The sequence below is a fragment of the Motacilla alba genome, chromosome 29 (genome assembly GCF_015832195.1).
Source record: "Motacilla alba alba isolate MOTALB_02 chromosome 29, Motacilla_alba_V1.0_pri, whole genome shotgun sequence".
Classification (NCBI taxonomy): domain Eukaryota; kingdom Metazoa; phylum Chordata; class Aves; order Passeriformes; family Motacillidae; genus Motacilla; species Motacilla alba.
This window is the reverse complement of record NC_052044.1, coordinates 1617952-1638134: the sequence shown is the minus strand read 5'-3', so window position 1 is coordinate 1638134 and position 20183 is coordinate 1617952. Positions and strand designations below refer to the sequence as shown.

General features: G+C 52.6%; 2 protein-coding genes across 7 annotated transcripts; one reads left to right on the top strand and one right to left on the bottom strand.

Moving 5' to 3' along the window:
* The first annotated feature begins 3709 nt into the window (after window positions 1–3709).
* On the top strand, window positions 3710–10152 carry LOC119712669 (interferon-induced protein with tetratricopeptide repeats 1-like). Its single transcript, XM_038164184.1, is given in 4 exon segments — window positions 3710–3771; window positions 6736–6792; window positions 7589–8868; window positions 8871–10152. Coding segments are annotated over 4 exon segments (1485 nt in total). The 3' UTR covers window positions 8957–10152.
* A 368-nt stretch (window positions 10153–10520) lies between these two features.
* On the bottom strand, window positions 10521–18941 carry RACGAP1 (Rac GTPase activating protein 1). Of its 6 annotated transcripts, none has more exons than XM_038164278.1 (17): window positions 18848–18935; window positions 17406–17494; window positions 16673–16875; window positions 16186–16322; window positions 15916–15985; window positions 15650–15703; window positions 14858–14935; window positions 14622–14739; window positions 14334–14464; window positions 13761–13910; window positions 13234–13329; window positions 12852–13050; window positions 12492–12597; window positions 12102–12234; window positions 11882–12017; window positions 11540–11648; window positions 10521–11241 (listed from the first exon to the last, which is right to left on the bottom strand). In XM_038164278.1, the coding sequence occupies exons 2-17, from the start codon at window positions 17488–17490 to the stop codon at window positions 11166–11168; spliced, it is 1881 nt and encodes a 626-aa protein (XP_038020206.1). In that variant the 5' UTR covers window positions 17491–17494; window positions 18848–18935; the 3' UTR covers window positions 10521–11165. The 6 variants fall into 6 exon arrangements, with proteins under 6 accessions (XP_038020206.1, XP_038020203.1, XP_038020201.1 ...); XM_038164275.1 differs by having other exon boundaries at window positions 10523–11241; window positions 13746–13910; window positions 18880–18941; XM_038164273.1 differs by having other exon boundaries at window positions 10523–11241; window positions 13746–13910.
* Between the last annotated feature and the right edge of the window lie 1242 nt (window positions 18942–20183).

Here is a 20183-nt window from a genome sequence, read left to right as displayed (position 1 = left end):
CTTCCTGCACAACGAGCTGACTCTTTCTTTGTTGCCAGTTCCTGAGGAATTCTCACCAAACACGGGCTTAGGAAGCGTTTGCCTGGCTGCAGCTCCGTGGCTGCTTTGGGATGCCCACCCTGGGCAGCTCAGGGAATGCTTTTAAGGCTGATGCATCCCCGGGTGTTGTTTTTCTCTTCATCTCCTATGTCCATAGCATTAAACACTTCCTTCCCCTTCAGCCCTCGAGGCTTTTCTCAAAGCTGGAACCCCAGGGGCAGCTTGAGCAGGGCCTCCCTATCACCAGGATCTGCTTATCTGCAGCTCAAAGGAAATTCTGCTGGGCTGCCGAGTTCCAGCTCCGGATGAAATGATGAACTGCCCGCACGGCAGAGCCTCAGAGTGAGGGGCTCAGGAGCTGCTCCCCAGGAAGATTGGCTGGGAAAACAATCAGGGGCTCTCCTTCCACGGGGTCAGAGCCAGCCCAGTGCCACGGGACTCGTCCAAGGCTCTCAGGGCAAGAGGTTTCAGGATTTCGGTGCTTCAGAGAGAGGGAGTCGAGGGACCCGATAAACATTTACGTGGGGAGAAACGTCTCAGGGCTGAAACATCAAATAAAACCCCGTGGAATGAAATACGACCGCAAGGACTGGATGAAGCCATTAGAAAGTCTGGGCAGGTTTAAGAGCTCACTTGTGTGGAAAAGGGGGAGTTTGGTATTTTCAAGTGTTTCTACACCACTCACGGCGTTCCCCAGGGGCTGGAGCGTGCTCGTGCTGCTAAAAATAAACCACTCAGGAAGGCTCTGACAGCCTTCTCAGAGCTTCAGGTGCTCTGAGCTGAAAAAGAGGAGAAAAAGCCAGGAGAAAAAAAATGGATGAGGCTGTTAGACGTGCCTGGGTGAGAAATAACCACCTCCAGCTCCGCTTGACAGAGGAGTGAGCAGGGAGCCGTGGTCTCACTGGGGAGAAATTATAGTTTAGAGACAACAGCTCACCTCTGTCCCTTTGTTTCCTGAAAGCTGATGGAGGAAGACTCAGAATTAGGGGGGGAGAGAGAGAGTTTGTTTTCTCTTTCTAGAAGACACCGCATGTTTTTATCCTCCCCGTTCTTTGTGCGTGTGTTTAGATAAGTTAGGACACAAAGGCTTTGCTGGGTTGGTGCCAAGCTAAAGCTCAAGAAAACAAACCTCAACCTTCAAGGCCGAGAGGTTCAGTGGGTCGTTAAAGCCAGTCCTGCTCGCACAGGAAATCACATCATGTAATCTCTTGTTTGGGACTTTGGCAAAGGTAAGATCCTTCCCAGGAGGGAGCGCTGCCATTCCGGAGAGCAGCGGCCCAAGAGAAACACAGCATTTGAGGGAGCAGGGATTTTTCAGGGTCTGTCTGCAGAAATACCCAGGCTCCATCCCTGGCTGGGAGAGCAATTATTAATTTCATGGCACTTAAAATTACCTTCCTTTCCATGCTATCTACAGAAGCCTCCACCAATAGAGGTGAGAAGCGAACATTCCCCTGCCCAACCCAGAACCTGCTCCACTATTCCTGATCCAACTGTTTAAGCTCCCAAAAACAGGCTTTCCTTCTTCCCTTCTGTTCTGCAAGGAAACCACAGACAGTTGTCCCTCTGTGCAGGGCTTGTCGCAGTCTTGGATACGCTCTGGAGCGATTTCATCCGAAGCATTTCTTTCTCTTTCTCATGGGCCATGTGGAACAGTATCAAAAGCCATAAAACTTTATGTATTTACAGCCTCTTCTGGGAGCACAGCGCTCAGAACATCGTTGTAGATGTAAATTAGCTCAATTATCTTTGCTTGGGATGGTTGGATCTTGCCCAATTACCGTTGCAGTTTCTCATTCTCTGTGGTGCTGACAAACAACGCGTTTAAGTGCTTGTTCCGCTGTTTTCCCAATCCCAACACCATATAATTCTCTCTGATCTTCAGCCTCTGTTTTAAGAGAAACCTTTGGCATTCTTCCTTGACTATTTTCCACCCTCTCTGGGTTAAGGTTCCCTTCTTGTCGTTCTGGCACCTGCAGAGTGAATTGAATCATACCCAAATCACCTGAAAGTGCACCATGAATTCTAGTGCATCTCTATCTTGTTCCTTCCTTCCACACTGAGATTTCTCTCCTCCCTCAATTGTAACCCTCATCTGATCCATCACCCTTTGAAGTTTTGACATTTCTGCCTTCTTGGCGTTACCCTCCATCAGCTCCTTGTCTGGAGAACAACTGAGATCCACAGATTCCTTCCTCATACAGAAACTCCTCTGTTAATTGCCAGTGAGAACTGCTGCTGCTGCAATCTTATCAAATCTGAGCACCGCAATTTTTCCTTGCGTTTATGCCATGATAGCAGGGCCACGTGCCTTTGGACCGGCTGCTGGAATCAGAAATTCTGATTTTCCCTCGTGCTCTGGTTTTCATTAGTTAACAACACCAAAAATCCCATGGGTTCTCTTGTACCCTCTCCTGGTGGGCCTGGTCACCTCCTCATCGATTCATTTCTGGAGTGAACAACAAAGAAAGAGTAAAAAGAGAGTGGCTGCTCTCTCTGTGCCCTCATTGTGCTCTGAGCTGAACCATTCCCAGTCCCCTGGAATGACTGAGCAGGTCCTGGACGTTCCCACCACTGCAAAACCACAACGCTGACACCCTCGAGGGGTGTCTGAATTCAGGGACTGCTCCAAGTGGAGCTGCAGGAGCCACTTCCAGCATTTCACACAGAATCCCTGAATTATTCAGGTTGGAAAAGCCCTCTGAGACCAAGCTGTGCCTGATCCCCACCTTGTCACCCCCACCAGAGCACTGAGTGCCGCATCCAGTCATTCCCTGGACACCTCCAGGAGGCCAGCCCCTCCCAATGCCATGAAGAAATTCCTTCTGAATTTTCATTGCCTTTTTTTTTTTAACTTTCCTTTTTGAATTTCCTGGACTTTTGTTCCCTCTGAGATGGGGTGAAGGCTGCAGCCCCTCACAGGGCAGGAGCTGATCAAAAGGGAGAGTTTGAAACCCCCAACATCCCAACCTCTCCCAGTGCTCCCCACCAGGGTGCTGCTGCTCTCCCTGCCCCAGATGAGCCCCTGGGTCTTCCCAGCCAGGCAGAGCAGCAAATGCTCCGGGTTTATCACCCCATCAGAGCAGTTGGAAGACAGTTGAGTGTCTCTGGGGTGCTGATAGCAGGGAAGGCTTTGCTCTGGGAGATAAGCTGTCCTCCCTGAGCAGCCAGGGGAGGCCGTTGGTATCTCGGGGTCTTCCAGCCCCTCCAGACACACCCTGGCTGCTGGGGATGGCGAGGAGCTGGGGGCAGTTAACTGAACCCCCGCTATCATCGGCGCTCTGCTCCCTGGAATCGTTCCTCGCGCGCTGATCAGGGCTCTGCAGTGACCCCGCTGCCTCACCCAGCTGTAAACAGGCAGCCAAAGCCTCCTGGTTTTGGAGATGGATTAATTCAGGAGAGAGAGGCGCTTCTGGAAGGTATTTGAAAGGTTTTGAAATGCACAACAGCTCCATTTTCTGCTTGAGTGGCTGCCCAGGAGAGAGAAGCATCACAAGCATCCCCTGTCGGGTTTGGGGGGGAACCAGGGGTGTCTGGAGTGCAGCTATTCCCTGCCAGCTGCAGCCTGAGCTGCCTGTGTCACCCCACAGCAGCAAATCCGGGCTCTGGTGGTCACCCAGCACTCAGGTGTGAGCAAGGCAGAAAGTCCAGGCCAGCTTTATCCAGAGCAATGCGTCGAGCCAAGCACCACTGCTGGAGCGAGGGCGTGCACGGAGGCTGCCCACCCAAAGCGTCTGGAAACAAGGAGAGCAAATACTGTGGGGAGGCAACAATCTTGGTTTCACAGTTTCTGCCTATATTAGATTAAAAATATTTCCTTTTTCATTTTAAACACTGCCCAGTCCTGCCCTTGGGCCCTGCTCAGCTCAGGAGGATGAACACCCTCCCCAGGCAGCTCTCTAAGGTCCCGCTCTGTTTTCTTCCATGGGAAACCACCTCTTTGCCAAATATAGATATTTTCATCCAAATAAAGGGGAGGGGGTTGGAATATTGTTGAAAAAGAATCCAGCTGCGAGGCAGCAATGTAAAAGCGGTGAAAAGCATCGCTCTTTTTCACAGGCCGGGGAGAGAACTGCACTGCAAACACCCAGCAGTGTCATCCGTGGGGAGCCCCTGCCATCTGCTGGCAGCCCTGCAGCAGGGCCCGCGCTCGGGAGAGGTTGGCAGCCATCAGGCAGAGGGAAAATGGCAATTTTTGAAGTTCCTAAGCCTTTTTCTGGGAGAAACATTACCTGGTTTGGTCTCATCAAAAATACTGAGGTCATAGAAAGTTTTTTATTGGAAGGAACCTAAAAAGCATCCAGTTCCACACCCCTGCCATGGTTCCATCAGATCAGGGTGCTCCAAGCCCTGTCCAGCCTGGCCTTGGACACTTCCAGGGATGCAGGGACAGCCACAGCAGCTCTGGGCACCTGTGCCAGGAGTTCAGCACCTCGATAGCAAAGGATTCGCTCCTCGAGTTTCCAGGCAAGTTTCTCTTCCTCAAGTTTCCAAAACCTGAGACCTCAGGTTTTCAGGCAGGGATTTGTACAAAGCCATGAATGAAACACCTCTGTGAAAGAGTTAAAAGTTAAAGATCGGTAAGGTTTAAAGTCTGCTTTTGCACCTTCTTTCCCCGGAGAGGTTGGAACTCCCCATGGGAGCAGCACAGCCAATTGGAGCTGAAAAGGTGCCACAGAAACTGTGACAAACAAAAAAAACATCTTTTTGTCACCTGTCCTCTTACTCATAGCGGCCTCACCTGGACTTGATGCCAGTAAGGAAGTTAGAGACAATTCACAGATGTTCAGCCAGGACTGTGTCAGGGAAATTCTGCAGCCACACCTCAAAGTATTTTTAGCTCTGGCCTAGGTTGCTCAGATGGAGCTTCCTGAAGCTTCCCAAAGCTGCAGGCGCTCTTTGCAGAACAGCTTTTCCAGGTTCTGGCTTTCCTGCTCCATGGTGCAGCTCACCCTGGTGGTTCAGAGCCCCTTCCTCGTGGCCCAGAATCAGCTGAAGGAACTTTATTAACAAACAGGAGCTTTCTGGACAAATAAACCAGGATTTCCTTTCAACCAGCTCAGAATTTGATCACTGTTATTTGATGTAACAGAATGTTTTTAAGCCAAGGACTGTTTTCAAACCACCAACAAAAATATTTGTATTATTTTTTCCTCTGCATCTCATTGCAGCTCTTTTGCTTTTCCTTCCCACCATTTATCTTTCACAACACCAAGCCTTGCCTGTACTTCCTGTTTGGCTGCTGGTTGGTAGTTTTCTCATTTGCTGTTATTTTTGACTTCCATCCAAGCTTTGTATGATATTAATAGCTGTTGCACAGAACTGTAATCATCCTCAAACCAGCCCTAATATTAGCAGGAGTAGCCAAGAACTGTTGTCAAGGCCTGAGGGACTGGAGCAGTGAATTTTCTCCTCCATCCTGCCAGTTCTGCCCCAGCCCAGGGAGACAAAACCTCTGCCCAGCACCCAACTCACACAGCCCCATCCTGGCCATCCCAGGCAAGACAGAAGCAGCTCGGTCAAGCCCAAATGCACAGAAAGATGCTGAAAGAAGATGCTGATGTGAAGATTCAAGAATTAGATGTTGCCCGTTGTCTAATTAATGCTTCAGCCTAATCAAGATAGAGCAATCACTCATTGTTCATCCAGCAGTGCTAACACTAATAGCCAAATTACTCATTTTCTATTAAAGGTTGTCAGCAATAGAGAAAAATAAACAGAGGATAAAAGCATTTTCCCTGCCCCTCCAGCAGCAATTCTCCTCCTTCCTTTGCGCTGCTGCAGTGACTCATCAGCATCCTGAGGGGGAAATAGTGATGGGTTCTTTCTTCTTTGCTGGGAGGAATATGATTCTGAGGCTGGTGGTTTCTTCCTTCTCTGTTTAGAGCTTACTTGAGGCTACTTTTTAAAATGTATTTTCTGCTATTCTCTCCACTGGGATCTTTCTTCCCAGGGCTACAATTCCCAGTTACACCGAGACATATCACATGCCCTGCATTTTACCTGTATTTTTTCTGTCACTTCCACTGGTTTCTGTTACCTGCCAAAACCTCAGTGGTTAGCAGGGGCTTCCTGGTGAGTTGCTGACAGCCCTGGGGCCATCTCCAGCTCAGCATCCTGTGCTCTGTCAGCACTTCCTGCTCCTTAGGGAAGGAGTTGGGATTTTCCCCAGGTGCACTGCTGTACCTCACACCAAACTGTGCAACTGCAATTGCCATCCCCTTTTTGTTGGGCAGTTTCTGTGCCAGGCAGATGAGAAACTCCAGCAAAACTGCCAGGGCAGATCCAGGCAAGCCCTGGGGACAAAGTCCTGCAGAATCACATGGAGCCTTTGGCTCATCACTGATAACGGTGATGTCATGTTTCCATTCTGATCCTCCATCACCTTACACCAGATACTTGCTAAAAGCTGAACACCAAAGTCCTTTTCAGCAGGGAGCAGGTCTCCAGGGTGGAGTTCAGACCCTGCTGCTCTGACCCCAGGGTTCCCTTTCTTCCCCAGCGTCATTTTATGAAGGCAAGGTGATAACTTCCAGATAGGAAGAGAATACTTTCGTTTTTGGTTTAAACTCTTTCAGTTTAGTTTCACCCTAGATAAGTGGTTTCATTTCACTCCACCCAGGAGAGAACTTTCCTATTTAAGGCTCAGTCTCCAGGTTTCAGACTGTCCTGCCCAGGATCTGCTGCTGGGTGAAGAGGTGCAGCCAAGCCATCGTGCCTCGACAGTGACATGATGCCTGCATCAAAACTGAGGTGAGTGCACAGCATCCCTTCTTGTCACAGCTCCCACAGCCACAGGGTCTGGGGGGACAAGGCTCAGCACAGCACCCTGGCTCACAACCTCACCATGCTTAAGGCTGCAAAGGGCCTCCGAGAGTCACCTTGTCCATCCAGACAGCTCTGGGGTCTCCCTGAGGGTGGAGACTGCACAACCTGTCCAGGAAAACTGTGCAAGGCCTTTCTTCTTCTCACAGTTAATTTTCCTGATGTCCAGATGGAGCTTCCTGGGCTTGTTTGTGCTCTTCTTGCCCTGGCACTGCTTTGCACCCTCCCTCCAGGTATTTCTGCGGCTCTAAGGTGATCCTGAGCCTTCTCTTCTCTGAGCTGAACAGTCTCAGCTCTCTCAGCCTTTCCTCATGGAAGAGACACCCCAGCCTAACATCTTCCTTACCTTGTTGGGCTCTTTCCTGAGCCATTTCTTCACCCTTCAGCTGAAGACACAATCCCATAGAAGGTGCAGAAGCTTTCACTGTGTGGGTGGGGCTGGCTCTACTCTCCCTTTTTGCAGCCCATCCCAGGGCTTTTGCCTTAGGTGAGGGAGCACGGGTGACTCCATTCCTGGCTTGCTGCTCTCCAGTGGGAAGGCTCACAGAGGGCTCCCTGAAAAACAGGCTGACTGGAACAAGCATTTGCAGGTTCCTTAGCAGCCTGAGTGCAGGGGGTGTGTTGAGCAACTGGAGAGTCTCCTTCTTCACCTCCCCTCCTCTTCTCCTGCTGTGTGGGCATCCCAGGGTCCACCCTTCAATAACTCACCATTTCCTCTTTGTAGCAAGGAGCAGCTGAAGGAGAGGCTGGATGCCCTTCAGTGTCACTTCACCTGGAAGCTGGGTGTTGAATCGTGCAGTCCTCAGCATCTCCTGCAGAAGTTGGATGTTGAGATCAAGCACACAGACCACCAGAACCAGGTGGCCCTCCTGGGGCTCCAGGCCTACCTGCACCAGCTGAACAACCAGAGCGAGGAGGCTCTGCAGAGCCTCAGAGCTGCTGAGGAGCACAACGAGAAGCACGTACCGACATCTACTGCTGCCTCTTTGACCATCTACGGGAACTACGCTTGGATCCACTACCTTCAGGGCTCCTACCAGGAGGCTGAAACCTGCCTGGGACGAGCTCAGGAGCTCTGCCCATCTCCCTGGGATGCGCAGCTGATCCCGCACATCCAGGCCCAGAAAGGCTGGTCCCTCCTGGCTATCAGAGCCCGAAACGGGGAGCGGGCAAGAGAGTGCTTCAACGTGGCCTTGATGCTGGAACCAGAGAACAGATCTTTCCGTACTGGGCTTGCAGTGGCTCTTTATTTCTCCTGGAATTCCTCCTGGCAACCTGATATTGAAAGAGAAGCCAGAATCCAGTTGGAAAGAATTGTCAATGAGCAGCCAAATAACTACAGAGCCAAAATATATTTGGCCAGGCTACTTGAACGAGTAGATGGGAAAAAGTCAATTGGCTTGGTCAAAGAAAGTGCAGAGAAAAGCTCTGACCCCGAGGTCCTCAAACGATCAGCTTTGTTCTGGATGCCACGGTCGCCAGAGCGAGCGTTTGAGATCATCCAGCGAGCCCTGCAGCAGGACCCAGGCTACCACCTTCTCTACCAGGCCTTGGCCAAGTGCTACAAGCAACAGTGGGTCAAAGCAAAGGAGGAAGACAAGAATAAGATACGGTGTAAAGCCATCAGGGACCTCCAGCAAATTATTCAGACACATCCAGACCTTGACCTTACACTTGCCAAGCTGCAGCTGGCAGAGTTCATTGGTGCAAGCGACCCAGCAAAGGAAAAAGAGATCTACATGGAGCTGCAGAAGAAAATCAACACCCTGAGCCTCAGGTGCCAGCAAGCCTTGAGTCTCTCCTGGGGGAAGTACTTCCTCTACCGAGGGGGATCCCAGGAGAGGGCAAAAGCCAAGTTCATGGAATGTTACAAGATTCCCATGCAGACAGACCACAGGAGGGACTGCAGGCGCAGGCTGCTAAAGATGGCTGAGGCCTACAAGTGGAAGGGTGACACCAACGCTGCCAACGCCATCCACCGCTTCCTCCAAGAGGCCGACCGGCACTGCTGAGGGACCCTGCTGCGCTCGGTTTAGATGATGAGGATCACCCCGGCCCACAGAGAACTGGGCATGACTCCTCCCAAGGCTAGAAGGCCAAAAGGACTGCCTGGCTCTGCACAGCAGGCCCATCCCTCACGTGGACATGGTCCTCTCCTCTCGCCGTCCCATTGCTCAGCCGTCAAATGCAGGCCCACTCGTGGGTAACCAAGTGCCCAAACCTTACACACGCTGCTGTGTCCCGCTTCTCCCAGAGGGAATGAAAACAAGAGGGAAGAATTTGTCCGATGGGGTCTCAGCACAATCTTCTGCAGGTGTGGACCTGCATCACTCCCTTGGAGCTGCCATTGATCAGAACCGAATGCTGATTAGGGCAATGTGAGAAATCAACTCGTTAATTGTAAGAATTCTACTGTTTGCAGCAAACCAGGAGGTGAATTCCTCCACAAGATCAGTGAGGAGCCATGGTGAGGGTGAATCCTTCTGTACAGGACACAGATGGTCACTAGCCCGTCCAAATGCATTAAATGCTGCTGATTAAGGAGCCCACAGAGGTGATTTTATCTGCATTAATCCTCAGAAGCACACACATTCCTGCCCCTGTCTGGACATAAACCAGGAGTTTTTTGTACTGGTTCCCACCAGGAGTGATATTTTCATCCCTGTTTCTGAAGCCAAACTGAGACTTTTAAAAATCTTTGATTAATAAATATTTCTCTGCGTGATTTCTCCTTGCTGGTGTCTTCTTGCAGCCTGAAGCATCCAGATCATGGAATGCCAAAGATCCGCCCTCTCCTCACTCTCCTTCCCCCCAGGCCCTTCCCATCTGGAATTTGTGCCCTTACCTGCAGGCACAGGTGGGCACTCCCCATGCCAGAGATGTGCCCAAGCACTGCCAGGGTCACTTTTGTGCCCAGCAGTACCTGAGTGGGGGTGGCTTCCTCAGATGTCCCCAAACCTACTGTCCCCACAAAGCAGTGCCACAGGGACCAGGGCAGATGTCCCTCAGCAGTTCCCACGAGCAGGACCATGTTTCTGCTCCAGTGAGGAACAGGCAAGGCCCTGGTCTGGGAGAAGATGCTCCAAGAAAGGACCAAGTGTGCCCAGAACGAGAATCAGGGTAAGGAGAACACACCCTCCAGAAACACCCCCTTGCTCAGGGGCCCCGGCAGTGGGTCAACACCAGCGTGCAAAGACTTCACCCCCCACACCTCACAATCAGGGGAGAGAGAAACCTCCCAGGCCAGCACACCTACCCTGGCCTATTTCACCTCCCAACACAACAGTGAGGACCAAACCTGTCATCCTCCTTCCTCCCTGGCCCCAGGAGCCACAGCCCAGGGCAGGATCCTGCCCCCAGCAGCACAGTTGGCTGGGATCAGTCCTTGGGGCAGAGAGCAGCCCCTCAGCCTGCAGTGAGACCACACATGCCTGGGTGAAAATACTCGAGTTAAAACCATGAGCCAGAGAACACAAAACCGTGGGTCGTGTAAAGCATCAGGATTTACTTAACTGCACAGCCAGGACAGTTTTCCAAAGCTCAGTAAAAACAGCCACTTGATAAACTCGTGTGTGTTGCACAGGTGTCTTCACACAGCACTGGGCAAGGTCCCAGACCCTGACCTGGCAAAGCAGGACTCCCACCCCCACTGAACCACCCTCCCCTCACCAGCAGAGCAGCACTAATTCCTGTGGGCTACCCAGGAATCCTTTGGCTTTGCATCTACGGCCTCCTCTATGGAATTCAGCCCTTGCAAACACAGCACCAGGAAATGTTCCTTTAGAGGAGCCACAGTCCCTCGGGCATTCCTTGAGAGAGGCTTCTGCCCACCAGCCCAGTCCAACACTGCCATCCTCAGGATTGCAGCTGCACCACCAGCCAGGTGGGACTGACTGTGCTGATGGAAAGCCTGGATTCTGACAAAGTTCAGACACTGCTGTGCCAAGAACATCCTACAGAGTCCTAAAAACCCTGACCAACTGACCCTCATTTGTGCCTGCTCTACTTCACACAGGGAGAAAAACAGATGTTAGTGAAAATGCCAATTCTCTAGGTTTTTTAATGATTAACACTGAACAAATCCTGCTTGTTACTGTCTTCACCGATACTACATTCAGCACAGCATTAGATAATAAAAATAAATTGCACTATAAAATCCCATTAGAAGTCTCAGTTAAGCTCAAAGATAAAAGGCAAAACATTATTTCATATAAGCTTCCAGGGGCCACAGAGACAACTGTATTTCTTCTACTTGTGAGCATTGGTGTGCAAATGCCAGGACAAGACCAATTCCCAGATCTTCACTTCAGCATAGGAGAGGCAAAGAAGTTACCCTGATGCCCAAGCTGGGTTGTTGACTTGCTTTTGCTCCCAAATCTAATTCAAGAGAAACACAAGAATATCAGTTTGGAATTCTGGACATAGAGGTTCAACACTCTCCCTTTTCCAGGGAGCATTCACCCAAATCTCATCCCCCTCCCAATCCATGTTCCTCTCCCTGCCACGAGAGGATGTTTGTTCCCCAAATCTGCTGCTCCCACAGCACGGATTGAGGGAGGGCTCACTGAGTAGTAACTGCAGGCTGCCCCCAAATGTCTCAGTTCTCCTCGAGCACCCAAAATCACCTGCAGTCATCCCAAACATGGGATCCCAAACAGCACGCCCTGGCACTTACTTGGGGGTGGTCCTGCTGAAGGTGGAGCGGACCCTCTGGGACAGGGAGCTGGACGAGGGTGTCTTGGAGAGCTGGTGTTCCGGGGTGGTCAGAGGTCCCAGGATGCTCACTGCCAAAAGAGAGCAGCACAGTGTGGGGACAGCTGAAGTTTTCTTTGCCATGCAGGGAACATCAGGCATTCCCTGGCATCTGTGAAAAGCACTAGACAAATCTGGCATTTCCTGGCACGCTTTGCTTTTCCCTCTGCCTCCATGAAGTGAGAAGTGGCTGGCTCTGAGAGCCTCCCAGGCTGTGAGAATTGAGGCTTGTTGTTTTCAGTAACAGAGCAGAAGGCAGGATTACCTTGGACCTCGGGTGTCCGTGGAGTGGCGTAGGCGTTGGTGTTCTCAATCACGTGTGCCGGGTCAATGTTCTCCTGCTCCACCATCATCAGCTGGCTCCAGTAGTCCATGGGCAGCAGCAGGAGTCGCTCCACCACCTACAGAGGCACCTGTGAGTCACTGACCACAGAACGATGGCATGGTTTGGGTTGGAAGAGGGAAAATCACCAGGTTTGTGCTACCTTGGGCTGACGCTTCGTGTCTTGCAGCAGGGTCACGGGGTCAGGATCTGGTACCGCGTGGGCAACTATTGTGGGGCCAAAGACTTTGGCCAAATTGGAGATGTCCATTTTGGTGTCTGGGCTCTGAGCCACCCTGCAGTAAAAGAAATACGGAAAGAATGTAGCTTCCCCCCTTCACTTGTGATACAAGTCCCCTGTCCCACGCACACTTGGCCTCTGAGTGAGCAGGTCTGTTCCTGAATGAAGACTTCATGCTCACAAGCAGTAATCAGACCCCATTAGAAAAAGCACCAGTGGGGTAACCTTCCCCTTCCAAATCACAGAATGGCTTGGGTTGGGAGGGACCTTCGGGATCACCTGGTTCCAACCCCCCTGTCCACCAGAATGTACCTCTGCAGGTGGACCATGAGGAAAGCCAAGGTGTCCCTGTTGGCCTGAGGAAGTTCTCCGACTGCTTGGTACATAGCAGCGATGCTGTTATCCTCATCTGGGATTTCTAGCAGGAAAAAATAATATTTAGACCTAAAGAAGTGCTCCCAGAAGCTGCAATCTTCCCCTCACAGCCACAGCTAGCCTGAGAAATAAAGAAGCCAGAAGCTTCAAGCTGTGCTGATAATCTTGTATCCTGCCCGACTAGAACTCAGGCACAAGGGCTCCACAGAGCACCAGGGGCTGCTGGTTCACTTGACAGCAAAACCACAACCACTGAGCCTCAGGAAGAGCTGGAGATGCCACACAGCAATTCCTCACCTGCAGCTTCCATGAAAGTCTTGTTTAACCGGAAAGTGAGCAGGGGCTCCTTCAGGCTGCGCAGGAAGTCCTTGAGAAGGCCGCAGATGGCGTGGATATCGTCCACCTTGCTGAGCAAAGGAATGTTCTTTGCTCTGAGAAACTTCTCCTTGAGTTCCCTCACAGTCTTGTCACAGCCAGAGATGCGGTAAATGCCTGTCTGTTGGCACAAAGCTTGGCTCAGAGGAGGAGGTCAACTGGCTCTCTTCCATCCCCACACCTGAGTCACCCACTGAGCAGCACAATGCACACCATAAATAAGGGATATCTGGGTTAACAATTTGCTTCCCTAACACCACAACCCATTTCATTGGCACTGTTTCACACCTCATTTTCTTCTTACCTCATGCAGCCCTCGTTGCTCAATCTCATTAACACAGTGCACGATGATGGAAGGGATCATTGGAGGAGTAGAAGGGACAAAATCCATCAAGGTGCCCTAAAAGGCAGGAGGGAAAGTAAAAAAAAAAGATGGATTCAGTCACCAAGACATGGAAAATACTCTCTCAGGAATTCACAGCAAGATCTATGGTCTGAAAACAAGAATTGTTGCTCTTCTCAGGACTGATGAAGAAACATCACATCCATCAGCACAACGCTGCATCGCCTGCCCAGAGCTGCCACTTTCCCCACTCAACGCCCTCCTACCATCACACCCCTACACCCCCTCCCTGCTTGTGCAACGATGCATTAGCGAGCTCATTTGCATGTCATTATGCAGCTCTGAGCAACAGGAGCTTTGCTGGGGAAGGCAGCCTTGGAGCTGAGCAAGCCCCGAGGCGGGCTGGCCCCTCCGGTGGGCAGCCCCGAGGCAGGCTGGACCCTCGGGCGGGCAGCCCCGAGGCACTGACCCACCTCCCCGATGCGCACCGGCGTGCCCGTCAGCGTGGGGATGCAGGGCAGGGGGCAGCGCTCCCGGCACTCGGGGTGAGCCACCACCCGGCAGTCTCTGCACTTCAGGGAGATCTTCCCAAACTTGACTCTTTTTCCACAAGGAACGCACGATTCTGGCTTGATAACCTGGTGATCCAGAGCACACAGATGGGAGAGATTAGTGCAGCGCAGTAACTCAGCAGGAATTACACTGGGTAACAGCTCTCTGATCCATGCGGGTGACTGGTACGGGTCACAGTGACCTGAGACTAATCACAGAATCATGGAATAGCCTGAATTGGAAGAGAGCCACAGAGATCACCAGTGCAGCTCCTGGCCCTGTACAGACACCCCAACAACCCCACCCTGTGCATGCCTGGGAGCATTGTCCAAACCCTCCTGGAGCTCTGGCAGCCTTGGAGCCATGCCCATTCCGTGCATGACCCCCCCCGGGAGAACTTCTTTCCAATATCCAGCCTAAACCTCCCTTGACACAGCTGGCAGCCTCTTATCACACACATTTCAAGATGGAAGGAGATGCTTTTCCATCTCCTCCTGCTGTAGACCCACCGTCTTTGAAACAAAGTCGTGCAGCCTCACTCCCCCGTTGTGCTGCGGGGTGCTGGAGCCATCGGTGTCCTGCTTGGACTCCAGCTGCTTACTGCCTATGCTGGACTCACTGTTCCAGGGCTGCAAAGGACCTGGAAGACACAAGAGGAAGAGGCTGGAATGACTCTCTGCCCCCAAAAGCACGGGCATTGTAAACCAGAAGCAGCTGCCAGGTCCTGGAAGGAATAAGGAACATTTCAGGATAACCTCTGTAGCTGTGTTGGGACAGGACAGGGATGTTACACCTACCGCTCTTCCTCCGGCTCCTCCGAGGGTAAGGCACAGTCTGGATGGTAGAAATGGCTTCAATTGGGCCACCATCGTTGGGGACCATCACAGTGGTCTTTGCTACTATGGATTCATTAGCCTGGAATGACAAATACACCAGTGACAGGAGAGCTGACAGAACACGGGAGCTCCAGCGGCCCTGGAAACAGGCAGGAGCTGTGGCCAGGTATACACAAACCCAGCTGTGACCACCATACCTGGTCTGCTGTGTTGCTGATGGATCTGGATTTCTTCTGAGGAGCTGGGGGGCCTTCAGCAAACTGCCTGGAAGAGCGCTGAAAAGAGAGCACATCCTTGTCTCAAAGCAGGAATGCTGCTCACTCGGCATTACGCTGGCCCAGGATGACCAGAAGGACTGAACACTTCGTGCATCTGTGGTGTGTGCAGGCAAGTCCTTCAGGGCAACCTCTGCTTCGTGGCAACCTTGGCGGTGCCAGGAAGAGTTAGGGAACCTCTTTCTAATAATTTTCCTAGCCAGCTTTATAATTCAGATCAGAAAAAAAGAAACCCGACCTGAGAAAGGAGGACAAAAAAGCCTCAACAAACCCACGAACTACACACACAAAATCCAGCAACTAAGCAAGTCCCAGACTCTTCCCAGCTCCACTCAGGGATGGTTTCAGGCTCCTTCCCACCTGTACCCTCTGCTTTAATCTGCAGAATGAGCACAAGCTCCTTAACAAAACAGAAAAGTGTTCATTTCTATTTCCCCCTAATCTGGGAGCTGTTAATAATCTCCAGTGTTTTCCTGCAAACCCAGACTGTAAAAACCCAGGATACACAGAAGTCCCCTCATTTTCAGCACACAAACAATGACACCAGACCTAAATTTCAATCTAAACCCACACAGCAGCAGCACAGCCATGCGAGGTCTGACTGTGTTTGGTGGCTCAGAGGTCACTACAGGTGGCTGTGAGGTGACAGATGGTGGCATTGTGGCAGCCGGGGGGAACAAAGGAAACTGTGTGACAGGAACAATTGAACAATACCCGCTTCTCTCTCCTCTTCAGCCTGACAGCTTTCACCATCGAGGAATCCCAGTCCTGGGGAGAGACACAGCACTGGTTAATGGTAAACAGCACTCAGCCCCTGGCCACGGCTTTCATCACATTTTAGCCAACAGCACACTCGGGAAATGCAAATCGGCTCAGCCAGGTTAACATCCCAGGAATCCAAACACAAAGGGTCCCTGGAGATCAGCCCCCTCCCCTCGGGCTTTAAGGGGAGGAGAACTTCACAAATGGAGTTACATTACCAGTGAGTCATCGCTCTTGTCAAAGCTGATGTCTGACAGAATTGAGCCAGATTCATCTATTGTAGACAGCCTGAAAAACAAAAATTAGAAGAAGCTTGTATCAGTTTGGCTTTCAGTCAGTCACGGTTCCAGAACAATCCCACTGACTCAGAAGAGCCGTATTTTAAAGTGGAACAAAAAGGGAAGCTGTTGACACGGGTGAGGAATGTGTCACAGGGGCCGGCAGCTGGATTGATGCCTGACACCTCCGATAAAATGCTGCTTCCCTACCTTTTGTTGCCTGCACTTCCCACAGAAGCCCGTGGCCTGTTCAGGAAGGCGAGGACAGACTTCTGCTCCTCGCTGAGCTGGATGCTGCCGGAGGCATCACACATGAGCAGCTCCCGAATCAGCTGGATTTGCCGCTCCTGCGAGCACAGATAACATCAGCAGCTGGACGCGCTGTGTTTAATTACTGTAAGACCCGAGAGTGCTTGAGATAGCAGAGATAACTCTGGCAACTTGTGTCAATGGACTGCTAATGGCTGCAGGCAGGTAATGGCAGCTCAGACAGGGACCGGCAGCTCAGCTCCAGCAGCAGCCAGTCTCCTCTCACAGATCAAAGCAGAAGGCAGCTCTGAGGAGCCGAGCCAATTCCTCGCTTTTTATTTTTCCTTTCCTCCCCATGAGTGCCAGTCCTTCTTTGCCACTGATCAATGCAGTTTAATCGCCTTGTCTCCACTCTCGGGAGCTGATGGGTAACACAGGAATTACTCACCAGCTTCTCACAGTCCAGTTCAGCTTTTTGCCTCCGTTTGATCTCCACATCCACCTGATTGCGGGCGTGTTTCAGCTTCACGTCCAGAGCACTGCGCTCAGCTTCTGTCTTCATGAGCAGATCTTTGTACCTGCCCAGCTCCTGCTCTGTTTTCTGCCATTTCCTCCGGTTCTCCTCAAAGCTCTTGGCTAACTGAATAAACTCTGGGGAGAGAGCAGGTGAAGCCTTAGCAGGGCAAGCAGAGGAGCAGCCGACAGCAGGCATCTGCTCACACCGAACCCCAGGATTCCTGAGGCTGGAAAAGACCTCTAAGAGCACCGAGTCCAAGCTGATCCCCACCTTGTCACCCAGCCCAGAGCACTGAGTGCCTCCTCCAGTCATTCCTTGGACATCTCCAGAGATGGACACACCCCTCCAATCCCTGACTGCTCTTTCCAGGAAGAATTTCTTCCTCCTGATGCCCAACCAGCCCCCAGCTGAGGCGTGGAGAACCCAACCTTTGGGCCAACCCAGCCACACGAGAGATGCCCACGAGCTCTTCCCTTTTTCAGACCAAGCCCTTCCTGTCAGCACCAGCCAGAAAAGCTGGAGCACGAAACAAAGCCAGTCTGCTACAAGCAGAACGTGGCCCTGCACAGAAATTCAGCTGGGACTTGATGTTTCTCCACAAAGGAAAAGCCCAGATCAGACTGGTTTTAGCCTCTTCAGCAGATTTTTCAGGAACAGAACTCACGGCATTCGTTCCCTTCGCTCAGAAGCTCGGCCTGGCGCGTGAGCTGCTCGAACAGACCCCGCAGGTTCACCACGGCAACCTCCATCCTCCTGCCAAAAACACACAGCTAGACATGCAGCCCAGCCATTCCCCCCCGGAGCAGAAACCAGCCCGAAGGAAAGAGAACCACTGGCTGTAATGCTTCCAGGCGGGTTCGAGAAGCTGCACGAACTGAACTCATGTTTTATGGAGATATATGCATCTACTTTTTTTTTTCATTGGGAATGAAAATCCACAGCCCTGCACAGTTTTTGGATAACAGAGCCTTGGAGAGAGGCAGATCTGCCCACCTTAGTGCTACCACTATCCCCCAGCGCAGCACAGAACCCAAGGCAAGATGAGGGATCCCAAGTCCTTCCCTCCCGAAAGGATACAGAACACAGCCCGTGCCCTGTCTACAAATAACTTGGTACTATCTAGGCCACTAAAAACCTGCAAGTTTTCAGCACTTTGTAAGATAAAAATAGGAGCAACATTCTGGAGAATTTTAATACAGTTTTAAATTTAGCTGCATTTTAACTTACAGCTCCTCCTGCAAATAGCTGTTAAAATTCAACCAGTCAGCACATTTCTCTCAAACAGCAGTAACAACGGCATAAACAGAGGCAGCGAAGGGGAAAGTCTCCAGCTCAGCAAGACAGAAATGACTTCACGAATGCGAGAGGTGGCTGGGGCAGGCAGGGCAGCCGGGGCTGGGACATGGGCTGGCCTGGGAGAGGTGCCAGCAGGGAACACAGCAGGCTTTGAGGGACCTGTTCCACGGGTGCAGAGTTCACAGGCACACCGATACCTCGGGACTTTCTCTATTAATTGCACTGCGAGGTGCGGAAGAGCTGTGCCCTTGTGCGAGCTCACAGCACGGGGCACACCCAGCTCGGTGCCTCAGTTACCAGCATCGCCTCACCGAGCCCACCGCGACCGAGAGGCCGCAGGGACCGGCCCGGCCCGCAGAGCGCCCTCAGAGCCGGGCGGCCGGGGCTCCGACACCACCGGCGTGGAAGGGGCCTGGGCGGGGTCCGCTCCCCTCAGCCCTCAGGGGCCGACATCACCGGGATGGAAGGGGCCTGGGCGGGTCCGGGGTCCGCTCCCCTCAGCCCTCAGGGCTCCGACACCACTGGCGTGGAAGGGGCCTGGGCGGGGTCCGCTCCCCTCAGCCCTCAGGGTCCCCGCACTTCCCCGAACCCCCGGTAGCCCTCGGCCCGGCCCGGACTCACCCGAGCCCCCGGTTCCCCTCGGCCCGGCCCGGACTCCCCGAGCCCCCGGTTCCCCTCGGCCCGGCCCGGACTCCCCCGAGCCCCCGGTTGCCCTCGGCCCGGCCCGGACTCCCCCGAGCCCCCGGTTCCCCTCGGCCCGGCCCGGACTCCCCCGAGCCCCCGGTTGCCCTCAGCCCGGCCCGGACTCACCCGAGCCCCCGGCTCCCCTCAGGCTCCCTCACCCGGGCCGCGGCTCCGGCCCCGCGCTGCGCGCAGCCCCAACGGCCCCGCGCTCCGGTTCGAATCCGCGCCGCCGGCCAATCGCCGCGCGTTCCACCGCCCCGCTCCCGGCCTCCCATTGGCTGCGCGCAGCGCGCTCCTGAAGCCAGCCCGCCGCCATGTCTGCTGAGGGCAGGGTCTGTTCGCTCGGCGGGGCCGCGCGTGGGGCGCGATGCGCGTGTTGAAGCCGCCCTGGCGCCATTTTTGCTGCTGGCGGCAGCGCGCGTTGCTTGGCAACGGGGACGCCGGGAGGGCCCGGAGCCTCAGGCCTGGGCCTGCTCCGTGTCCGCCGCTCCAGAGGGGCAGGAAAAACCCTTCCCGGGCCAAACCTGGCCGTTATTTCCAGCAAAGCCACTGGCACAGGGCTCCTGTGGGCCTGAGCCCCCCGCGCCGGTTCTGCAGAGGGTCAGCGCGAGGGCTGGGTGCAGCTGGGGAGCGTTGAAATTCGCCGCCAGGCTGTTTATGGAGTGTTGTCACTCGAGAAATACGACGCCTTGCCTGCTTTTCGTCTTTAAACGTTGATTTGAGTAACAGCCGGCAACTTGTGCCAAGGGCGAAACGCATTTCAAGCCACATACGAGTCTTCCCTGTGCAGGCGTTTAATATGCAAACGGATAAAACCCAAACCTAACAATTACACAAAGGGAATTGACATAATCATAAAGCAACAACGCGCTTTAGTCTTTGAAATCTGAAACAAAACAGCGGGTAATTGAAGAATGGATATTAGCAATTAGAAAGCGGAACTAAATGCTGAAAATTGCGCAGTGGAAAGGGGAGTTCATAAAGCAGATTGCTCTCATCACCCAGCTGCTTTGTTGGAGCTGCTTTATTTAGGGTATATAGTTTGTTTTAACTTAATAATAATTAATTTGTAAAAAGCCTCAAGATCTGTGGAAAAGTAAACATTACGGAGGCTTCCTTGAAGAAGAGAGGGAAGTTATCTACATTTATGGGGGAACTGAGGCCTAGACGAGACACAGCTCGTCCTCTGAGCCAATGGCCAGTGAGAGAAAGGTTCTGACCTCGATGTATTACCTCACAGTGCAGGAAATGACCCAAAAGCCCAATTTGCCCCTGTCTGGGAAGAAGCTGGAGGTTGAAAGTCGCACCTGGCTCTGCCCAGAGCCTCTTGTGCAGGTACAGCCCCCATTTGTGGTGAGGCTCAGCTGTTCTGGGGTCAGCCCGGGGCCTCCTGCAGCTCCTGCCTGTAATTAAATCTCCACACTAAGACGTCTCTATTGGCAGATCGTATTTCCAGGCAGGC

Coding starts and splice junctions, on each gene's coding strand:
- RACGAP1 (XM_038164275.1), bottom strand. CDS start 17,490: ATGGAGGTTGCCGTGGTGAACCTGCGGGGTCTGTTCGAGCAGCTCACG. Junction 13,330..13,745: donor CGCCGGTGCGCATCGGGGAG/GTGGGTCAGTGC, acceptor CCTGCCTTTTAG/GGCACCTTGATGGATTTTGT. Junction 13,051..13,233: donor AGCAACGAGGGCTGCATGAG/GTAAGAAGAAAA, acceptor TTGTGCCAACAG/ACAGGCATTTACCGCATCTC.